The 20,917-nt window shown below is 44.7% G+C and overlaps 1 protein-coding gene across 16 annotated transcripts in view; it reads right to left on the minus strand.

Moving 5' to 3' along the window:
• Nucleotides 1–3,694: 3,694 nt before the first annotated feature.
• NCOR1 (nuclear receptor corepressor 1) overlaps nt 3,695–20,917 on the minus strand; it is a 1,251,773-nt gene continuing 1,234,550 nt past the window's right edge. For 7 of the 16 annotated variants that reach the window (XM_069226323.1, XM_069226319.1, XM_069226322.1 and 4 more), the window contains one exon: nt 3,695–4,237. In XM_069226323.1, the coding sequence (XP_069082424.1) occupies nt 4,050–4,237 (188 nt within the window). In that variant the 3' untranslated portion in view covers nt 3,695–4,049. Of the gene's footprint in view, nt 4,238–8,394; nt 8,581–20,917 lie in introns of all 16 variants that reach the window. The other 9 variants (XM_069226324.1, XM_069226311.1, XM_069226309.1 and 6 more) reach the window with 2 other exon arrangements.

The following is a 20,917-nucleotide window of genomic DNA, read 5'->3' on the forward strand; positions in this document are numbered from 1 at the left end:
GGCATTTAGTCCTTCGCAATGTACAAGTAGAGCTTTTTATAAGTATGTAATTCGCAAAATCACAGCAAACAGATAAACGACAGCAGACATCATCATCAAAAGGCTGTATTTTTGATTAGTTATTTGTGAGATCATTGCAGGGAAAAGAAAGTTCATGAAAATAAAGACTGAAGTGTAAAATTCATTTTTGAAATTAGGCTGATGAAAGTTTTACAGGAAAGGGATAACTTATTTTGTCCATTGAAAACATTTTTCTTTATAGTCCCTCCTCGGAATTAAGAATATCTTTCTCCCCAAAATTACCCTCTTTGTTCGAAACGAACGAGGATGTCTAAAAATAGGATCTCTGCAAAGACCTAAGAGTGGCCCTTGTGCTCATTTAAGCTTTAGTCAAAAGAAAAAAGACAAAACAAGCACTTGCTGCAAACTGCATTTTAAAATATCTTCTAGCCAGTTTCCGAAGACCAAGATCAACATTACCACATTTTTGGCAGGTCTCTCCCATTTATATTTTCAATAAAAACCATGACAAATCCATGTACGCGTGCATTAACAGGACATCAACAAAGAGGAAACTCCCTTGAAATGTAAAATCCGGCAAGTAAATGTCAGCTCAGTAAAAGGCTGGACCGCTGGCAAATGAGATATATTATGATGATGTTGGAAGGGAGTGAAGGAAAAGATATTGGCCTATAATTCTTCATCCCTGAGATTTGCGTTGCAGCTGCTTTCAACCATTATGAAGACCCACACCAGCAGGGGGTACGAGACTGCCTAAAACATCATTAAGTCATGACGGCCTAAGTGACTGCTGTGACATCTCAAAAGCTAAGTGGACCCTGCGGCTCACTCAAAACATATCTATCAATATATCTATTTTTCCAGACACTGAGAAAGGCAACAGTTTCATTTTTACCAGCCTGGTAGAAGAACCGGCTCTAGGTCGGTGCGACCGCTGCAGCCGCACCTGCCGCTGACCATGGGGAGAGGGAGGCTTGTTTACAAATACCAGGGAATTACAAAGCACCTACTGCAGAGTATCTTGTGCATCCAGGGGTTTTCAGGCAACAATAAAAATATCAAGATAACTCTGGTGATTAATGTTTCTGATAGAGAGAGATTTGAGTTTTCTCTAGTGCAGGTTCCACTCATGCTAAAGTAGCACAGATGCCTACTGCAAGGAACATGAACCACGCAAATCACCGAACTATATTTTATCTTGATGACACAGTAGGTTACGGCGTTTAACACAGATCCATTTGTTACTTGTAGTTCACAAGCTAAAACCCTAGTGCAGCAAAGCGACCTATGAACTGTCATCCAAGAGTTATATGCAAAATGTATGGTATGGATTAGAACGTTATGTTCTCTCCTAGTCTTTCATCATCCTAACTGAACTGAAAAGGATTAATTTGGGTAGAAATACATAAACTAACCACTGCGGTACGTTTTAAATTCTGTTTGTGCTTCTCCAGGACAAACAAAATATAGTTACTAGTATCGGTGATATGCGACTCCTACATCTTGCAATCCTCATGATCTTATGTAACATTTTCTAGAGACTAATTTACACACGTATGAATCATTGGCTCTGTATATGGTGCGTGATGTAAAGTGCTCTGACACCCTACACTGGTATGAGTAGCGCTAGAAAACATAAAAAATGCATGTGAGAGAAGGCCTACGGAAAGCGATGAGGGGTACTGGTGGAGCGTGGTAGTGAGAAGTACGGAGTAGATGGTTCGGCGCTAAAACCGGTCCTGCTTTGGTGTTGCCCTAGCGATGCATGAGGTTGAGTCCACAGAAACTTTATAGCCAGATTTGAATAACTTATCAAAGTTTTAAGAGACTGAAGACAACCGAGTGGGAATAGTGTGACCACATTTTAAAAAGCAAAAACCGGAACGGGTAAGACATAGAAGTAGGACGAAAGGACATACACCATGTTATTTTCACCCAGAGGATACATTTCGCACCTTGATAAGATAAGGATTGTGAACCTGGTGTATCCTACATGATTGTGCGTTCTAAAAGTTACCTTCTCCCATCCAAGAATAATTACTTTGCACCTTTGAATAGGAAAGTATATTTAACATGTCAATGATACTACACAGGCCAAATTCACTTTCTTTCAAAAACCGGGACGTTTCTAAACTTGCCAAAAAGGTCGAGACACCGGGACAGACCACTGAAAACCAAGACTGTCCAACGAAATCCAGGACGTATGGTCACCCTACGTGGGGAACGTTCAATTTTCCAATAAAATCGACTGGCCTGTCTGAAAAAGCGTTTAATAAGGAATCAGTTATTTATTTACAGTAAAACCTGGAAGTTAAAGAATAGTCGCTTATATGAGAACTTTAAACCTCTTCTAGGAAAGTCACGGCTGAACAGGCAAAATAACAAATGGTCAGGTATTATGACAGGGAACTGTGATGACCACTTACCTCTCCTTCGCCAGGCTCAGCCATTTCGTGGTTGAGATGGGGTGGTGGGATGGAAGAGGGGCTCCGGACAGGAAGCCACTTACAGGAAAAAAAAGATACTGACAGATTGAGCAGGAAACAAGAAGAATGTGAAAAGCAAAAAAAAAAGAGAGTGAAAGATGGTTGCCACAAAAAAGGGAAGAGAGGAATGGGAGAAGATTGTGATGGAATGAGTAAAATGAGCAGTGGATTAAAAATGTTTTAGAAAGAAGAGTGCCAGTGTGTCACAGGGTAAAAAGGGGCAGAGGAGAGCAGCGGGAGAAGGCTGTTGGAGAAAGGATACAGCAAACAGTAGAGGAACTGTGGTCATCTTTAAAGACGGAAATAAAACAGGGTGAGTTATGTAACACAAATTAGGCCAAACTACGACAGGCCCCAAAGGTCCCACAACATACTTCTTTGGACATCGAGGTAACAACATAACCTCGATTAGTGGTGAAATACTGCTGAAATGGCTACCTACTACCCTTTTCTACTCCTACCAAACTCTCTATTTTGAAAAGTGTGTCAAAAATATCTTAGAAGAAATACTAAGAGAAAATGTTTTACATGAGAAAGGTGTCAATGTGGAATAGTTTAAAAAAATAGTAACGCTAAAACCAAAGCGACCAGACAAATCAATGTAGTATCACCACAACGTGGCTTTTACAACACATGTGATATAATACCTAGCGTAGTTTAACTATACATTGAGGATTAATTTGAGCTGTGCCTCACTGGAAGTCAACAGTGGAAAGATGAAATGGCAAAAAAGGCACATTAAAAGAGAGGACATTTCTGAGTTCATCAAGCTCGCTTCTACAGCCGTCAACTGAGAATTTTGAAAGGGGGAAACCAGGTAGAAGGGACTGAAGGCACCCTAAGGCTCATCTTGTTAAAATGTCATAGTATACGCTGTGGGGGGCTTCATTTTGAACTGACAGTTGATTACCTTTCCCTGCTGTGTATTTAGATTTCCCGAAACCACATGCAACCATAATTAAGATGTAGGACGTCTAGAATTGCAATTCAATTTGGTGACTGGAAACATTGATGTACACCAACTGATTACGAACGTGGAGCAATCAAGCGGCCCAAGTGAACAGGTTAAAAATAATAATAATTTTACAATACCCCCCTTCATCATAGGAGGGGATGCAAAGATAAGAAAATACCTAATACAGGCAATAAAATAAAAGAAAGAAAAAAGAAACATAACACCGCACATATTTACAGTAAACTTATTTAAAGACATTATTTCGTTTTTTTACAAATGGATGTCAAACGTCAATAGTCTATTTTTAAAACCTCTTTACATATTTATTCTGTAATACTCTGTCACTAATTACATTCTCCCAACATCGGGCCTGTACAGACGGCATCAACGTTCGTTTTCTTCACGTGCTTCCTTGCCAAGAGAAAGGCTGGCTTGTTTCTTATGTGCATATCTGCCTCCTTATGTCTCTCTCTGTCTTTAGTTCTTCCTTGGAAGTCTTTGTGGATACATGCTAAGAGGAGGATATCCTTCGCTTGAGCATTTTTCTCGAGATCACTCCTCATATACGATTTGATTTAGGCCTTTCTTCAGTCATCACTGTCTGAGAGTGTCTCATACTGTGCCGAAAGGAGGGGGGCCGGCTCTCGCTCCCAGATTCGACTCTGCTGGTGGGTTGCTGCTTGATTCATGGTTGGTGGGGCGCAGGCAATGGAGGCTGGAGGAGTGCTGGTTAACAACCGCATCGTCAGTGGATTGTAGGGGAACTGGGTGGAGCCTAGAATGGAAGAGCAACAATAAAATTTCCTATCATCCATCTGGACAGGAAATGACATTACTGTTATCCCGACCAAACTGTTTTCAAATAAAGAAGCCAAGCAAAAGGACTTAACTGCCCATCACCACAATAAATGAACTCATAGCACCCTGCACTCTTCCCCACTCTCAGGACCTACTTAATGGCAGCTGCAACATGGACATGCAGCACCAGGAACCCTGATACGATCACCGCCCAGTGATAATCCACAGCACTTCCTTAGGTCGCTAGTCTACAGACCAGTACCCCCAACTGCTGCTGCACCTCGCACCATGGTAGGAGCTTTCACCTGCACCCACTGGGGGTTCTCCAGCAGCCACCAACCCACAACCTCCATGCAAATACTAATGCTCTCACAACCCCTCCCAAAACACAAGCACCAACATCTACTCTCCCAACCTACATCACATGCAACAGCAAATCCACATGGCAACACCACTCGTATGCATGCTTCAAACCCATGACGACTCAGCAAACACACAACCGAAATATGGGATCTTCTGAGCAGCGCCACACCAGACATCCTCTTCATCACAGAGAACTGGTCAAGCAGCCATCGGCTCCTGACACCCCCAAGGCAATCCCACCAAGCTACAAGAATGCTCAACAGGGCCACCTTCACAAGCCAGGATGAGGAATCGCTGTCATCTACAAGGAATCTATCAAATACACAACATCCACAGACAGTGCTTAATTTGAGCCAGTGGTTGCCGGTGGGGGCCACCGCCACATATCTTTGAGCACTGGCACTTATTTTTCCTGATCAGACATTTCCAGAGAACACAAAAAGAAAAATGTATACAAACAGGAAAGAATGATAAAGAGAAAGATAGAAAAGTGTCACAAAGGAAGAAAGCAGGACCTGTAGGAGTGAGCTAAAGGTGGAGGGAGTGCCTGGCAGTGGATTATAAAGGTTTGGGGGTGCATTCAGGGATATGCCGCCATGCTATTCAGCGTACTGATGTTTTATTGCACTGGGATCCTGAGTAAGGCTTCAGACACCAGCACTCTTTCTCTTACAAACTAAGCACTGTTCATAGAGTATGCCACCCCATTCATGGAACACCATCACTTTAAGCTGCAAATCTACAAAAACGTCACCCTAAACGGACCCCTCACCTCCAACTCCCCAACCACCTTTACCAACCTCATCACCAACTTCTTCGCTCTGCTCACCATAGACTCCAGAGCCTACATTCTCCTCAGTGACCTCAATTTTCACCTGAAAGACTGAAACGACCCTTGTTCCTCAGCAATCCCCAGAAGCTTGAGCAACATCGGACTTACCCAGCTCGTCTCAGAACCAACAGATATCGCAGACCCCACACAGTAGACCCCATCTTCACAACAAGTGACAGCATCAAATACAACTACCCCCACAATGCTCACATGGACTGACCACTCCATAATCCACTTCCAAATCTACACATCTTAAGTCAACACCCCTACGAGGTCCTGCATTCCAAGACACAGCTGGGGCAAAATCACAGAAGCAGTCTTGCTCAGAGCCCTCAACACGGATCAACCTAGCACCACAGACCTCGACAAGGAATCAACAACTGGATTAAGAATTGAGAAGAGTACCTCACACCCAACAGGCATAGTTCAAACATGCTGGCCAGCTGGTAAACTGAAGACCTCCAAGACACCAAACAACACTGGAAACTGAGAGCCAGTCATGACACAGCTGACAGAATTACCTACATGGCTGCACGCAGACTATCACCAGCAAATAAGAGACACCAAGAAAAAAACACTAGTGGACTGCAACAAGGGAAGCTCCAACAGCTGCAAGAAGATGTTTTAGATCGTCAAGAATTTCACCTTGCTCTCAGCCACTGGCAAAAACATAGCTGCCTCCGAACAACTATGCAATAACCTATCCAACTTCATCCACAGCTAAATCACAAACATCTACAGCAACTTTGCACACCAACCCAAACCCGGAAAACTCATCTCTAACCTACCCACCACCAATCAAGTAAACCACCTGATCAAATGGACAGCCTTCACTAGAAACAACACTGCGGCAATCATGCGGACCATCCACTTGGGGCCCCAATGGATCCACAACCCCACTACAACAACAACCTGGCGACAACACCAATCAGCACGACCCTCACCCACATCAACACCTCCCTCATGTCTGCCACTTTACTGGCTGAATTAAAACTTGCAGAAATCAAAGCCTTACACAAAAAGCCTATAGTCAATCCGAAGCAACTTCCGACCAATCTCCCTGCTCTCCTATCCAGCTGAAGTGATTGAACAGGCCATCAACAAGCAACTCTCACTCCCCTCAAACTTCATCATCTTCTAGACAACATTCAATGAGGATTCAGAAAGAACCTTAGCACCAAAACAGCACTCATCGTGGCCACAACATTTGAATCATCCTGGACCGAGGAGAAACAGCGGCCCTCATCCTGCTCAACCTCTCCACAGCCATCGAAACTGTTCCCCACAACAACCTCATCAGAAGACTCCACGAGATTGGAAGGATCCGCTCTCAAATGGATCTGTTCCTTCCTCATGGAAATAACCTGAGGAGTCAGGCTGCCACCTTTCACATCAGAGGCCAAGAAACTTGTATGTGGAGTCCCACAGGGATCATCCCTCAGTCCCCACCCTTTTCAATACATAAATGACGCCCCTTGCCAACAACATCCAAGCACAAGACATTGCCCTCATCCCCTAATGACACCCAACTCACCCTCTCCCTGACGGACAAGATAAACAACACCAGAATCAACCTCACCAACTGCATGGCCATAGTAGCAGACTGGATGCGAACCAACTTCCTGAAGCTCAGTTCCAACAAGCCAGAAGTACTAATCTTTGACAACAAGACCTCCCCATGGGACTCTACCTGGTTGCCTAGGACCACCATCCATAAAAACACACCAACAAGAAATCTAGGCATCATCTTAAACAAGCTGAACTTGATGACTCAAGTCAACGCCTTGTACACCTCTTGCTTCTACATCCCACACATGCTGCAAAAGATCTTGAAATGGTTGACTCAGAACACCAGACAGTCACATAAGCACCCATCACCAGCGGGCTGGACTACAGCAATACTCTCCACACTGGTATCTTCAACAACTACATAGAATTCAGACCATCCAGAACAGCGCTGTAAGACTGATACTCGACCTCCGATGCCACACTAACATCACGCCGCACCTCAGAAAGCTTCCTTGGTTCCCTATTCACAAGCGCAGCCAATTATAACTTCTCACATTCACATACAAAGCCCTACACAACACCGGACTAGAATAACTGAACAGCCGCATACACTTCCACCAACTCAACAGACTCCTACGCTCTGTCTCACTGGCACACACCCCCTGGCACAAAAGCAAAACTGGAGATCACTCATTCTCCTACATCGTACCCAAGACACCTCCACCAACACATCAGAACCTCCTCCTCACTTCCTGAGTTCCGCAAGAAGCTGAGGGCCTAGCTCTTCTTATAAGCACCTTAAAGACCACACACCTGCCAAAGCACCTGGGCACCTTCTCGGTGGTTAATGTGCAATACAAATAAACACAAAATAACATTAACAGAACACAAAAAGAAAAAAATAAATGACAGGCTACTGATACGTTCGGACATCTCACAGAGTATCGCAAGAATAGAATTAAGTAAAAAAATCTTGTTTCTTCTAGAACAATAGTACAACTATGAAAATTGTTCTGAAATCGTTCCTTGAATAAACAAAATATACCATTAAATAATGACATAGTACCTCCCGGTGGAAAAACAGGAGTACTAGCCTCTAAAGATCTGCCAAATCTTTTCCTCAGATATTCCTTAATTGTATATTCACACATTGAATGTTTTCAGCTGTTACAAATACACTTTTATAATTGTAAATGGCCCAGCAATCAGGCTAAGTGCTGCCTACACCTGAAATAGTGATTAAGGGTATAACACACAATCTTAAAATGAGTGCATCTTCTAGGTTATTGAATAGACTAGAATGCCAGATGTTAAGAGAGATCTTGGTTTTCTCCAGCCTTAATGCTGATGGTATTTTTCAGCAGTATTCTTTGGTTATCACTGCTGTTTTAAGTTTGAGTATGTCACTGGGAAAGGACAGGCCTACTCACCTGTAGAGGAGGGCCTGTCTTCCCAGGCCCATACTGGAGTCGTCTGCCTTTGGTAATCCCCCTCAGAATGCACAGATGACACTGATGAGGGCCGCTCCGCCCCCACATATCCCTGAGAACCAGGAAGGGGGGATTTCGACTTTCTACTGCTGGATTTAATTAAGAGCTTCTGCTTGCCTCCTCCACCTGGAAGAAACGCGAATAGGAAAATAAAACGGGTGGGGGAAAATGACCAGGAAAATGACTCCAAGACTTTAATCTGCGCCACTTCCCATTTCCACTTTTTTGGGAGTTTTATTTAGGTCCAGCAAGACTTGCATAGTCCCATTTCTAAGCCGACAAGGGCAAAAACAAGATTTTTTATTGTTTCCTTCTGTATCTTTATAAGGTGTACCTTTACCCTTGGTACAACACCGTGAGAACAACTGCCAGAGAAGAGCTCCATGGCTAAAACCCCAAAGGAAGAATGGAAAACAGGAGACGTTTAATGAACATAAAGGGTATGGCTGTGGAGGGCAATCATGCAAAGCTAAATCAAAAATAACAAAAGGACTGATAATGGCAGATTTATATTTTGCTGCCATAGATAACATTATATGTTACCTGCCATGCAAAAACATTTTCCACTAATCACATTAGTGAATCGTTTGAAAATGTACAATAATTCTAGACAATCTGAATGAGATTGAGATTGTTCTACCATTCATCCTTTCTGGCCATTTCTCTAATGTTTGCACTTCTTTTATACCAATAAATAAAAGATGCCATATATTTGAAGGCATCACACTAAGAAAATATCAATGCCTATTCACAGGATTCAGAATATGCTACAAGCAGGTACAATAAGCTGAGTCAAATGCCAACTGACTGTGGTATTTGTATAGCGCAAACCTAGCTGAAAGGCAGCAGAGCGCAGTACAGGGTCAAAGGCAGAGAAAGTCAATAAATGAGAGACAGGGAACAAACAGTGTTCACAATTTTCGTGCTGACAATTCACAATTTCAGCTTCTAGTGAAACTCAAGATAGTTATCCTGTCTTTTATACTTCAGGCAGATAACATTATTACAGTTCAGGTGGATACAGTGCCATCTTTCATTACGGTACTTGGACACACCAAGGAGTAAGTATTATTAAAACCAAGCATTGGCAAACCAATAGGTGTGGCTTAGTGTGCAAAAGCACACTTGAATAGTATGAGTGTATTTGGAACATTCCAAGTAAACAAAATATAAGCCCTGACTAAAACAATTTTAAAAAAAACGCCTGCAGTGACAAAACAAAAATGGATTGCTTATATATAGATTGAATGTACAACAAATTATTTGACGTGTGATGATTTTGTGTACTTTTGAGATGTAAACAGACCCTCCTATATTGTAATGCAAGCATTATATAGGAGGAAGGACACACCAAAAAGAAGCCTGTACCGTTGTTAGAAACAGCACAACCAAAGCCCACTATTTCTATTTTAAAGAACTAGTAACATCAGGCCTCCAAGGGAAGCAAAAATCGTTGCTTAAGGTTGCATGAAACTACATCTCTTCCGTTTTACCAAGAGCTTTAAAAAGTTGTAATCTCAACAGAATCCCTCAATTTGTTTCCATCCACTATAAAATCGCTATAGGTCTACATTTTTCCAACTTGGTTTTAATACTAAATGTAAAGAGCTGTTTATTAATAAGATATCTACACACTGTTCCATTGACATTGCGAAGTTATGGAAAATGCAACAGTGCTATTGCGTATAGAGAAAAGTTGTGAGCAGGAAAACAAACATTCAAAACAACAAGCAGAATCTTGTTTCTTCCTTAAAAAAAGTTTAAGGAACGTTCAGCTTTTTAAAGTCAGCAGCGCCTGCTGTCAAATACGTAGGCATTAAACAAGATGCTGGGCCATACCCTTTTGGAAATCTGCTTTTACCTTAACATAAAACTTCAAGTGTGAATACAGCTGAAATACCAGAGAATCTGAAAGAAGATCTTTAAATCATATTGTATGTGTGTGTATTGTGATGGTGAGTTTTATTCCAACATTTTGGTAAAGTCTATTCTGGTAGAGAATCTATCTTACCATAGATTCCTCACTTTATAAATTTCCCTAGGTGCCAGACTGGATCCAGAGATTTTTTTAATAGAAATTTTGCTGGACTTCGACAGGTGGTCCTCGGATCTGTCCCGCCCTGAAAGTGATGCCAGGGTCACTGTAACTGTGCCACCACCATGTGGAGATATCCATTTCTTTCTGAAGTATGTGTGCACCAATGGATACAGAGCCCACACAAATCAGAATATGCAAGTGTGCAGATCACTAGATTGGACATTTATCAACTAACTGAAAGGGGAGGAGGGTGTGTCAGTGAGAACTACACAGTTAGGTAGAGAAAGGGCGCTACCAAAGTTAACTAGCTTGTTCTTTCGATAGATACTTCAATCTGCAGATTTTTCACCTGGTGAATAGATATCAAAGCACTACCTCCCAGGTGGTGGGTCTGCGGAATGGCTCAGACCAGGAAATCCTGCAGGACAGATCAGGCGTTATGCCTATCTCATCAGTCCTGGTTTCCAGGCAATAGTACTTTGTGTACATGTGGAGGGACGCATACGGAACAGCCTGGCATATGTTCAAGATTAGCACACACACACATCAGAGCAGCGGAAGCAGCCTTTCCTCTGGTGAAATGAGCGCACAATACTTCTGGGGGCTGCTTTTTGGCCAGCTGATAGAAGATCTTAATACATAGCACAATCCATTGGGAGATGGCTCTGTTTTGCATCACATTTCCCTTGTGCGCACCAGTGAAATCCACAATTGATTGTCCAAACAATGGTCTCTGGTGCAAACAATGCAAAAACGGAGGGTCCTCCTAGGGTCAAGATGGTGAAAGTGCTCCTACTTCTTAAAGGGGTGTGCTGGATCAAGGAAAGCAGACACGGTAATAGATTGCCCAATGTGGGAGTAACTATCTTTAGTAGGAATGCTGCCTTTGTTCGGAGGGTCAGTTTTTCCATGAAGAACAATGTGTATGGCTGCTGGATGGACAGGGCCTGGAGAACATTTACTCACCCTGCTGAGGTAATGGCGATGAGGAGAACAGTATTGATTGTCAACAGGCATAAAATACAGCTGTGCACTGGTTGAAAGGAAGTGCACATTAAGTAAATGAGAATCAAATTAAGGTCCCATTGAGGCATCACAAAAAGGTGTTGGAGGGAACATGAAGATCAGCCTTTTCAAAAAACGCATCTCAACAGGTGATTTGAAAAGTAGTGGCCGATATGGCAAATGCATAAAGGCCAAGAGGTAGCCATGAACTGCTGCTACAGCAAGGCCTTGCTGGGCTAGACAGACAAAATAACAAGATGTCAAACATTACCTCCTTGTCAGTGTTCCCCAATCCAGTCCTTACATGTAAGCTGAAATCTCTACCCTGCAGAATAATTACTGTACAAAAATGAGTTCCTCCAACATGGTTGTTACCTAGCCAACCCTAGAAAATGGGAGAAACCAGCAATTTATATCCTGTTCATCTCTTTCTGCACCCTAAGTGACACAGGAAAGTGTGGAATGTGTGTCTTATGTAATAATATCAATCACTGCTTTGTACTTAGCTGTTGCAATCTTCTTCTGTGCTATACGTCCTTACCCTTTGCCTGAGCGGGTAGGGTGGTCAGTACTCGCATTAACCCTCAACCTTTAACCCATTAACTTTAGCTTATGGACAGAGGGTTATTTAAGACCCTTTTATTTGATTACCATTTCTTGTCCTCTTAGTGCTGAGTGCTGAATTTGGCATTATTTCACATGAATATGGGGTGCCCGATCTAAGCTGACGTGTTGTGGCCGTTGACTCGCAAGACCATCAGTAAAACTTCAGCTGGTTAGAAACCGGCCATTGCAGGATGTGCCAGCCATTTTTTGTTTGCAACGCCTGGTGCTGCAAGTGCTTTCGTTGAGGTACTGCCATATTCCATGCACTTCAGTTTGACAAGCATGGAAGAGGCAGCTGGAGCGTTGCCTGGTCCCTCTAATGAGGCAACATCTCTGGCTACAATTCAGCAAATTATTCAAATGGCAGTAGACGCTGCCTTCAAAGCCAGGAAGTAACCAGTCACAGTTAAGGTTTCCAGGATGTACGACTGCGGATTGTGATACAGATATGGAGAAGGAAAAGGTTGCTGTATTCCTGAACTCTCTCAGGGGCTTCAACATACGTGGGAAATTATTTACTCTTCTTACTCCAGATTTTACTCCTGAGGAAGATGACTTTATGTCACTGTATCAGAGAACAGAGCCATAGTCAGTCCCCTGGCATGGGGCCGTCAGATGGGTTCTGGAGCATAAGTGCAAGGAAGTGGACAAGACTGCATTCCCAAGATTTTGGCAAAGCATTCTCAACTAGACAAGTTCTCTGATAAATTTTCAGCAGTTGTCTAGGTAGATAACCTGATGACAAGTTTACATCACAGGGAAGGATTAGGTTACTTACCCTGTAAGCATCTGTTCGTGGTATGTAGTGCTGTAGGTTCATATGCTCTGCATACTTCTGCCATCTAGTGCTAGGCCCGGATGTGTACAAGTTGTTTTTCTTTTCATCAGAGTCACGAGATAAAGTGACCCCTCCTTTCATTGATACTGCAAATGGGCATTTTCCTGCAGTCGGGTGACAATGGAGTGTAAATATAGTGTAAGTAAGAGATGCCCATGCATGTGAAGTGTAATAGAAATATTACAACAGCCACACGTGTCCGGGGAGGTGGGCAGGTGCATGTGAATCTACAGCACTACATGCCACAAACGGATGCCTACAGGGTAAGTAACATAATCAGTTTGATGGCATGTGTAGCTGTAGATACACATGCTCTACATAGACTGTAAAGTGGTACCGTCCCAAAAGTGGTGGCTAACCCGTGGGTGTTGCAGTTGTCTGAAAAAGAGCATGAAGCACAGCTTGTCCAGCATTTGCCTGTTGCCGTGCAAAGACATCCACAAAGTAATGTATGGTAAATTTGAGTGGATTTTACCGTGTGGCTGCTTTGCATCAATAATTGGTATGTTTCCAAAAAAAAGCCATAGATGCATATACTTTATGTGTTGAGTGTGCTCTAAGATGTATGAGTAGAGATCTTTTAGCTTTAGTATAGCATGTTTGGATACATTTAATAAGCCATTTTGATAGACCTGCTTTGGATGTAGCGTTTCCTGTATGTGGAGGTGAAAAAGCCACAAAAAGTTGCTTAGTCTTTTGTTCTATCAATGTAGAACATTAATGCTCTTAACATCTATGGTGTGTAGAGCTCTTTCAGCAAATGAATCAGGTTGAGAAAAGTAAACTGGAAGCTCAACTGACTGGTTAAGCTGGAAAGCGGAAACCACTTTTGGAAGAAACTTTGGGTTGGTACTAAGTACTACCCTATCTTTACGTTCCCGGAAAAGGGTTCTTCCAAGGTTAATGCCTGAAGTTCACTCACATGTCTTAGTGAAGTGATTGCCATCAAAAAGGCTACTTTCCAAGAACGAAACTGAATTGGACATTTATGTAATGGTTCAAACGGAGGTCCCATAAGTCTGGTAACCACAATATTAAGATTCCATGTTGGTGCTGGCGGCACCGTGGGCGGAATCACTCTGAGACCTTCTATAAATGCTGTAATAACTGATTTTGAATAATGTTAAATGTTGCCTATTTTATAGATAAGCTGCTATTGTGCCAAATTCTGTCGTACTGAGCCACCAGTTTGCAAGGAGAGCAAATAGCAAACAATATCTTGAATAGTTACAATAAACGGATTAATTTGTTTTGACAATAAATACCAAACCTTTTCCATTTAGCGGCATAGCATGCTCTAGTTGGGGGTTTGGGTGCTTCCTTAAGAATCGTCATGCATTCAGGAGGTAAGTGTAAATATCCAAATTCAGGAGCCAAATCGCACGGTCGAGTTCTTTGGGATTTTGGTATCTGATCTCTCCATGGTTCTGAGTGAGAAGGTCTGGGAGTAGGGAAAGCTTCTCGTGCGGAACTACTGAAAGTTCGAGTAGTGTTGTGAACCATGGCTGACGTGCCCAAGTGGGAGGCACCAGAATAAGGATGCAAGAGGTTTGTCTGAGCTTCCTCACCACAAAGGGAAGGAGAGGGACAGGTGAAAAAGCATAAGCAAATATCTTTGACCAATTCATCCATAACAAATTGCCCTTGGAAAGGGGGTGTGGGAGCCTGGAGGCAAAGTTTGGGCATTTTGAGTTGTTTGCTGTTGCGAACAAATATGTTTGTGGAAATCCCAACTGATGGAAGTATTTTTGTAGGACTTGAGGGTGGAGTTCCCACTTGTGGCCTTGGTGCTGCGTCCTGCTGAAAAGGTCTGCAAGATTGTTGTCCGTCCCTGGGAGGTGTTCTGCTAGCAGTTGAATGAGGTGTTGGATTGCCCAATGCCAGATTGTCTGAGCTAGTTGAGACAACTGTAGAGAATATGTCCCCTTCCGTTTTTGTAAATAAAACATGGCTGCTGTATTGTTCGTCTGGACTAAAACAGCCTTGCCTTAGGGGTGAACTAGAAGGGCTTTGAGTGCTAGGAGAATTGCCTGAAGCTTCAAGTAATTTATGTGTAGAGCTTGATGTTTGGTGTCCTACATCCCCTGTTTTGAAAGATTGAGGAGATGAGGACCCAAACCTGTGAGGTGTCTGCTGTGAGTGAGCTGGGGAACAGAATCTAGAAATGGCCACCCTTTTTTCAGATTGTGTGTGTTTCACCATTGCAGAGAAAAGTGGGTGCAGCGGCCTACCAACCAGATCATGTATCTGACCCTGTGCTTAGACACTCCTGATACGGACGCATGTGTTGTCTTCCATATGGGACTATTGCAATACATGATGCCATCATCCCTAGAAATGTTTGTATTGCTCGTACTGGAACATATTGATTGGTAAATATTTGACTCAATAGGGTTATGTTTCGAATCCTGATTGGATTGGGGTAGGCTAATCCTAAATGTGTGTTGAGAACAGCTCCTAAGTACGGCTGTATCTGGGACGGTTGTAGGTGTGATTTTTGTGAGTTGATGGTGAACCGTAACTGATATAGAAGATGAGTGGTTGTCTGTGTGTGCTGCAGACATTGCTGAAGGAACTGGACTTGATAAGCCAATTGTCCAGATGCGGGAAGACATGAACTCTTTGTATATGTAGATGAGCTGCAACTACTACAAGACATTTTGTGACTACACGAGGTGCAGTTGTCACTCCAAATGGGAGAACTTTGAACTGGTAATGTCTGCCTTTTATAACACATCTGAGATATTTTCTGTGTGCTGGATGTATTGGGATGTGGAAATAAGCATCCTTTAGACCTAGAGCAGACATGAAGCCTCCTTGTTGTAATAGTGGTATTACATCTTGTAGAGTGACCATATAAAATGCTCTGATAGGATGTATTGATTGAATGGTATGAGAACTAGAATTAGACGAAGGGAGACATCTTTTTTGGGAGTGAGAAAATACAGAGAATAAACTCCTTATCCCTTCTGATTACTGGAAACTAACTCTATTGCACATTTGTGAAGGAGGGCCTGTACTACTTGATTTAACAATTGGCGATGTTCTAAAGAGAGCTTGTGCTTTTTTGGTGGGATATTTGGAGGGGTATTTATTAGCTCCAGACAATAACGATGTTGGGTAATGTCCAACACCCACTGGTCTGATGTTATATTTGCCAGCAGGGGTAACATTCTTTTAGACGTCCCCCGACAGGTGTTGTGTGATCGGGGGGAATGAGGAGAGAGTCACTGTTTTGAGGTGGAAGGGGTGGTGTGAGTGATGGCACCTCTTCCTCTGGAATTGCTTCCCCTATATGATCCTCTTCAGAAACTTCTTGAAGAGGATGGAGAATATTGCTGTCTTAAAGAGGTAGACGATTCTGATGCTAATTATTTTGTTGTTTAATGAAAGGAGCCTCAGCTTCCAGGAGTTTGTAGATCTCCCATAGACTTTGCAATATCAGCATCTTTTTTCATTTTTCTAGAGCTTTGCTAATGGTGGACCAAAAAGATGGTCCTGATCAAAGGGTTAATTTAACAAAGTTTGTTGGAATTCAGGTTTAAAACCTGATATACGCAGCCATGCGTGACGGCATAACAATACGCTTGTGTTTATTCCCCTGGCAGCTGCATCTGCAGCACCAAGAGCAGATTTAATGCAGTTGGAGGAAATCAACTTGCCCTCTTGTACACATTGTTTGCCATTCTTTTTAAATTCTTATTGGAGATGTTGAATAAGGTCTTCTATCTCATCCCAGTGTGCTCTGTCATATCTTGCCAATTTGGCTTGTGTGTTGGCAATCCTCTAGTCAGTGGCTGCTTGAACCCCCCAAACCTTTTAACTGAAGCGTCAATGAGCTTTGATTGCTTGTCTGGAGGAGATGAGTCTGCAGAAGTTTGAGAAGAACAAGTTACTTACCTTCGGTACTGAATTATCTGGTAGAGACTCTCTAGCTGCAGATTCCTTACCTTAGAATTCCCTGGGGTCAGCTTCGAATCTGGAACATCAAAAAGGCTGTTTTAATAGTGAGCAGCCGGAGAGGACAGTTATGCAAGGGATCGAAAGGAGCACACACTAGGAAGGTGAGAACAAGATTAAGATCCCACTGGGGCATGAAGAAAAGCACAGGTGGGAACAAATGCACAAGCTTTTTCAAAAATCTTTGTGCTATAGGAGACTTAAACAAAGATGGTTGATCGGGAAGCGTAAGTAAGCCGATAAGGCAGCAAGATAGCCCTTAAGGGTCCTTAAGGAGGAACCCTGTTGGGTGAGAGATACAATAAACAAAAGGGTATTAGAAAGAGAAGAAGAAAGAGGATCAATAGACCTCTCTGTACAATATGAAACAAAACGTTTCCATTGGCAGACGTAAACCGACTTAGTAGAGGCACGCCTGGCTGCCAGAATGACATCACAGACTTCGGAAGGGAGGTCATAAACCATCAACTGTCGCCGCTCAACCGCCACGCATGAAGCCGCAAAGTTGACAGGTTCGGGTGGAGAACCTTCCTCTGCTGCTGCGACAGAAGATCCTCCAGATCAGGCAGCCTGATTGGAGGACTGACGCTCATTTTGAGAAGCTCTGGATTCCAGACTCTCCGTGCGCAATCCAGAGCCACTAGGATTACTTGGGCCCGGTCGTTCTTGATAACTCTGGGCAGAAGTGGTATAGGCGGAAAGGCATACAGGAGAGGCCTGAACTCCACTCGCGTCGAAAACCGTCACATAGCGATAGGCCCCCTTGGACACTCCAACGCACAAAACTGCTGACATTGCGCATTCTCTACAGAGGCGAACAAATCGAACCAAGGCTCTCCCCACTTCTGAAAGAGTCCTTGCGCCACCTCCGGATGGAGATACCATTCGTGATCCGCTAAGCATTTTTGGCTGAGCTCGTCTGCCCTGGCATTCAGAGAACCTGCCAGGTGTTGAACCACCAGGGTTATGCCCTGATGTTCCAGCCATGTCCAGAGACGCAGAGCCTCTTGACAAAGGGTCACCGACCCCACACCGCCCTGCTTCTTGCAGTACCACATTGCAGTAGTTTTGTCCGTGAACAACTGCACTACCTTCCCTTTCACAACAGGAAGAAATGCTTTTAATGCTGTCGGATTGCCCGAAGCTCCAGTAAGTTGATACAGAGCCCAGAATCCGCCGGAACCAGTGACCTCTGATCTCCACCTCTCCCAGATGGCCGCCCCATCCCAGAAGTGACACATCTGTCACTACTGTGAGATCTGGTTGGGGAAGGGAGAGGAGTCTGCCTTTGACCCAGTCGCAGTTCACTAACCACCACTGCAGATCCTTTCCAGTCCCCTCCGAGATCTGAACCACGTCGGTAAGATTTCCCTGATGCTGAGCCCATTGGAACTTCAGGTCCCACTGCAGAGCCCTCATATGCCATCTGCCATGCTTGACCAACAGGATGCAGGAAGCCATGAGTCCCAGCAGCCTCAGTCTGTCTCACCGAAATCCAGGATAGAGGAAACATCGGTATCATAACCTGAATATCCTGAACTCGCTGCTCGGGAGGATAGGCCCGATACTGCACTGTGTCCAGAACAGCTCAGATAAAAGTAAGCTTCTGAGAGGGAGTCAGGTGTGACTACGGCATGTTGATAGTGAACCCCACCGAGCGCAGGAGGTCCGCCGTTGTCTGGAGATGGGTGACGAGAGCCTTGGGCGTGGAAGCCTTCAAAAGCCAATCGTCGCGGTAGGGGAAGACAAATCCCTGACCTACGCAGATGAGCTGCTACCACCGCCATCACCTTTGTGAATACCCGAGGGGCACTGGTGAGACCAAAAGGGAGCACGGTAAACTGAAAGTGCTCGTGGCCCACCCTGAACCGCAGGTAACGCCTGGGGGCTGGCAGGATGGGGATATGAAAATACGCATCCTGGAAGTCCAACGCTACCATCCAGTCTCCTTGATCTAGGGCAGTCAAGACCTGAGCAAGAATGAGCAACATGAATTTCTCCTTCTTGAGGAAGAGATTGACGACCCTTAAATCCAGGAAAGGGCGAAGGCCCTTGTTCTTTTTGGGAATTAGAAAGTAGCGGGACTGACAACCACTGCCTACTTCTGACTTCATACCCTTTCTATGGCTCCCTTGGCCAAGAGAGCCATAACTTCCTGGTAGAGCAAAACCAGATGGTCCTCCATCAGCCGTTCCTTTGTCAGAGGGATGGAGGGAGGGAAATACTGGAAGGGGAGGGAGTAGCCCTTCTGTATGATCTGCAGAACCCATTTGTCCGTTGTGATGGAAAGACAGTGAGGGAGATGAAATTGAATCCTCCCTCCAACTGGACGGACATGGTCCTGAAGAACCATACTAGGAGGGTTTGGGCGCGGTGGAGGGGGGCTGTGAGGTAGCCGAACCTCTGGCCAGACCCTCTGGGTCTGATGACATCACCACCACGTCCTCTTCCGGGATGTTGTGAAGCCTGAGGACGGTGGCTAAACTGTGGCTGGTGTGGTACAACGCCCCTTTCCGAAGCCTCGAGAGGGGCGAAAGACAGACTTCTGTCGTACCAGCGCTGAAAAGCCCAAGGACTGGCCGTAGCTAGAGAATCCTTGCAACTCTCAAGTGCAGAGTCTGCCTTCTCACCAAAAAGGCGAGAACCATCAAAAGGCATGTCCATCAAACTTGACTGGACATCCCCTGAAAAGCCAAATGAACGTCACCAGGTGTGGCAACGTAGGGCCACTGACAATGAAATCGCTCTGCCCAGCGAGTCAGTCGTGTCCAATCCACACCTGATCGTAAACTTGGCTGCATCCCTCCCATCCTTGACAGCCTGTGTGAGAGTGTCCCGTATGCCCTCCGGGAGCTGGGGCAGCACCTGTGCCTCCATATCCCATAAAGTATGGGAAAAACGGCTCAAAAGGCAAGAGGAGTTTACGGACCTCAATGTCAGGCCGGTGGAAGAAAACATTTTCTTTCCAAGCTGGTGCAGCCTCTTAGATTCCCTATCCGGGGAAGCAGAAGGGAAGGCACCACAGGAGGTAGAGGTTTGGACTACCAAGCTCTCAGGGGTGGGGTGTTGTGTCACAAAACTAGGGTTGCTCGGAGCGGGTCTATGGCAGCGACCGACTGTCCTATTCACAGGAGCCCCTGTGCTGGGTTTGGACTATCTTCCCAGAAGGACGTCTGTTAGGGCCTCATTGAAGGGCAACATCGGCTCTGATGTTGTCACCCCCAGTTAAAGCACCTGTCAGGAAATTCGTCCTGACTGGCACCGTAAGCAAGTCTAGGTCCAAGACCTCAGCTGCCCTACGCACCACCATAGCATAAGAAGCTCCCTCCTCCGTAGCCACATTAGGAGGAGAGAACATGTCAGTATCTGGAGCTGTGTCCAGTTCACTGGCTTCCCCTAGATCCTCATACCAGTCCTGTTCCAGGTCATATTCCAAAGGGTCCTCAACGGGGCCGAGGCGGATGCCGCCAACGTCAAACCCAAAGGAGCCCCTGCTGACCCCGGGGGGCCTGAAGACCCACCCGAGGGTGCAGCCCACTCAAAAACGAGATGCATGGCCTTGAAAAAAATTCCTTTATTTGAGCAGGCGTTGCTCCGGTCCCCAGAAAAGGGGGAAGACGGGGAGTCGTCCCTGGCAACGGATCTGCGGAACCGCGCTCGGAACGTCGATGTTCTCTAGACGGTCGGCCGACGGGCGTGGCGAAGTCCGCTTGGACTTCTTGTGTCTCTTACCTGAATGATCATATGACCTCGGATGCGAGGAAGAGGACTTGGGGCTCCAGGAGCGGTGCTGCAACGTCCTCCTACTGCAGAACCGTTACCTCCCCGGAGTGGCGCCAACCGAAGACGGCTGTCAGGCCGCAAGAAGTTTAAGGGATATCTTCCTCAAGGCCTTCGGAGTCATGGCCAGACAGTCGGAGCACGAGGTGGAATCGTGATCCTTCTCGAGGCACCAAAGGCAAATGTGATGTGGGTCCATCACCGATATGGCACATTGACACGCACCACAGAGCTTG

Source organism: Pleurodeles waltl, chromosome 3_1 (assembly GCF_031143425.1).
Source record: "Pleurodeles waltl isolate 20211129_DDA chromosome 3_1, aPleWal1.hap1.20221129, whole genome shotgun sequence".
Lineage (NCBI taxonomy): Eukaryota > Metazoa > Chordata > Amphibia > Caudata > Salamandridae > Pleurodeles > Pleurodeles waltl.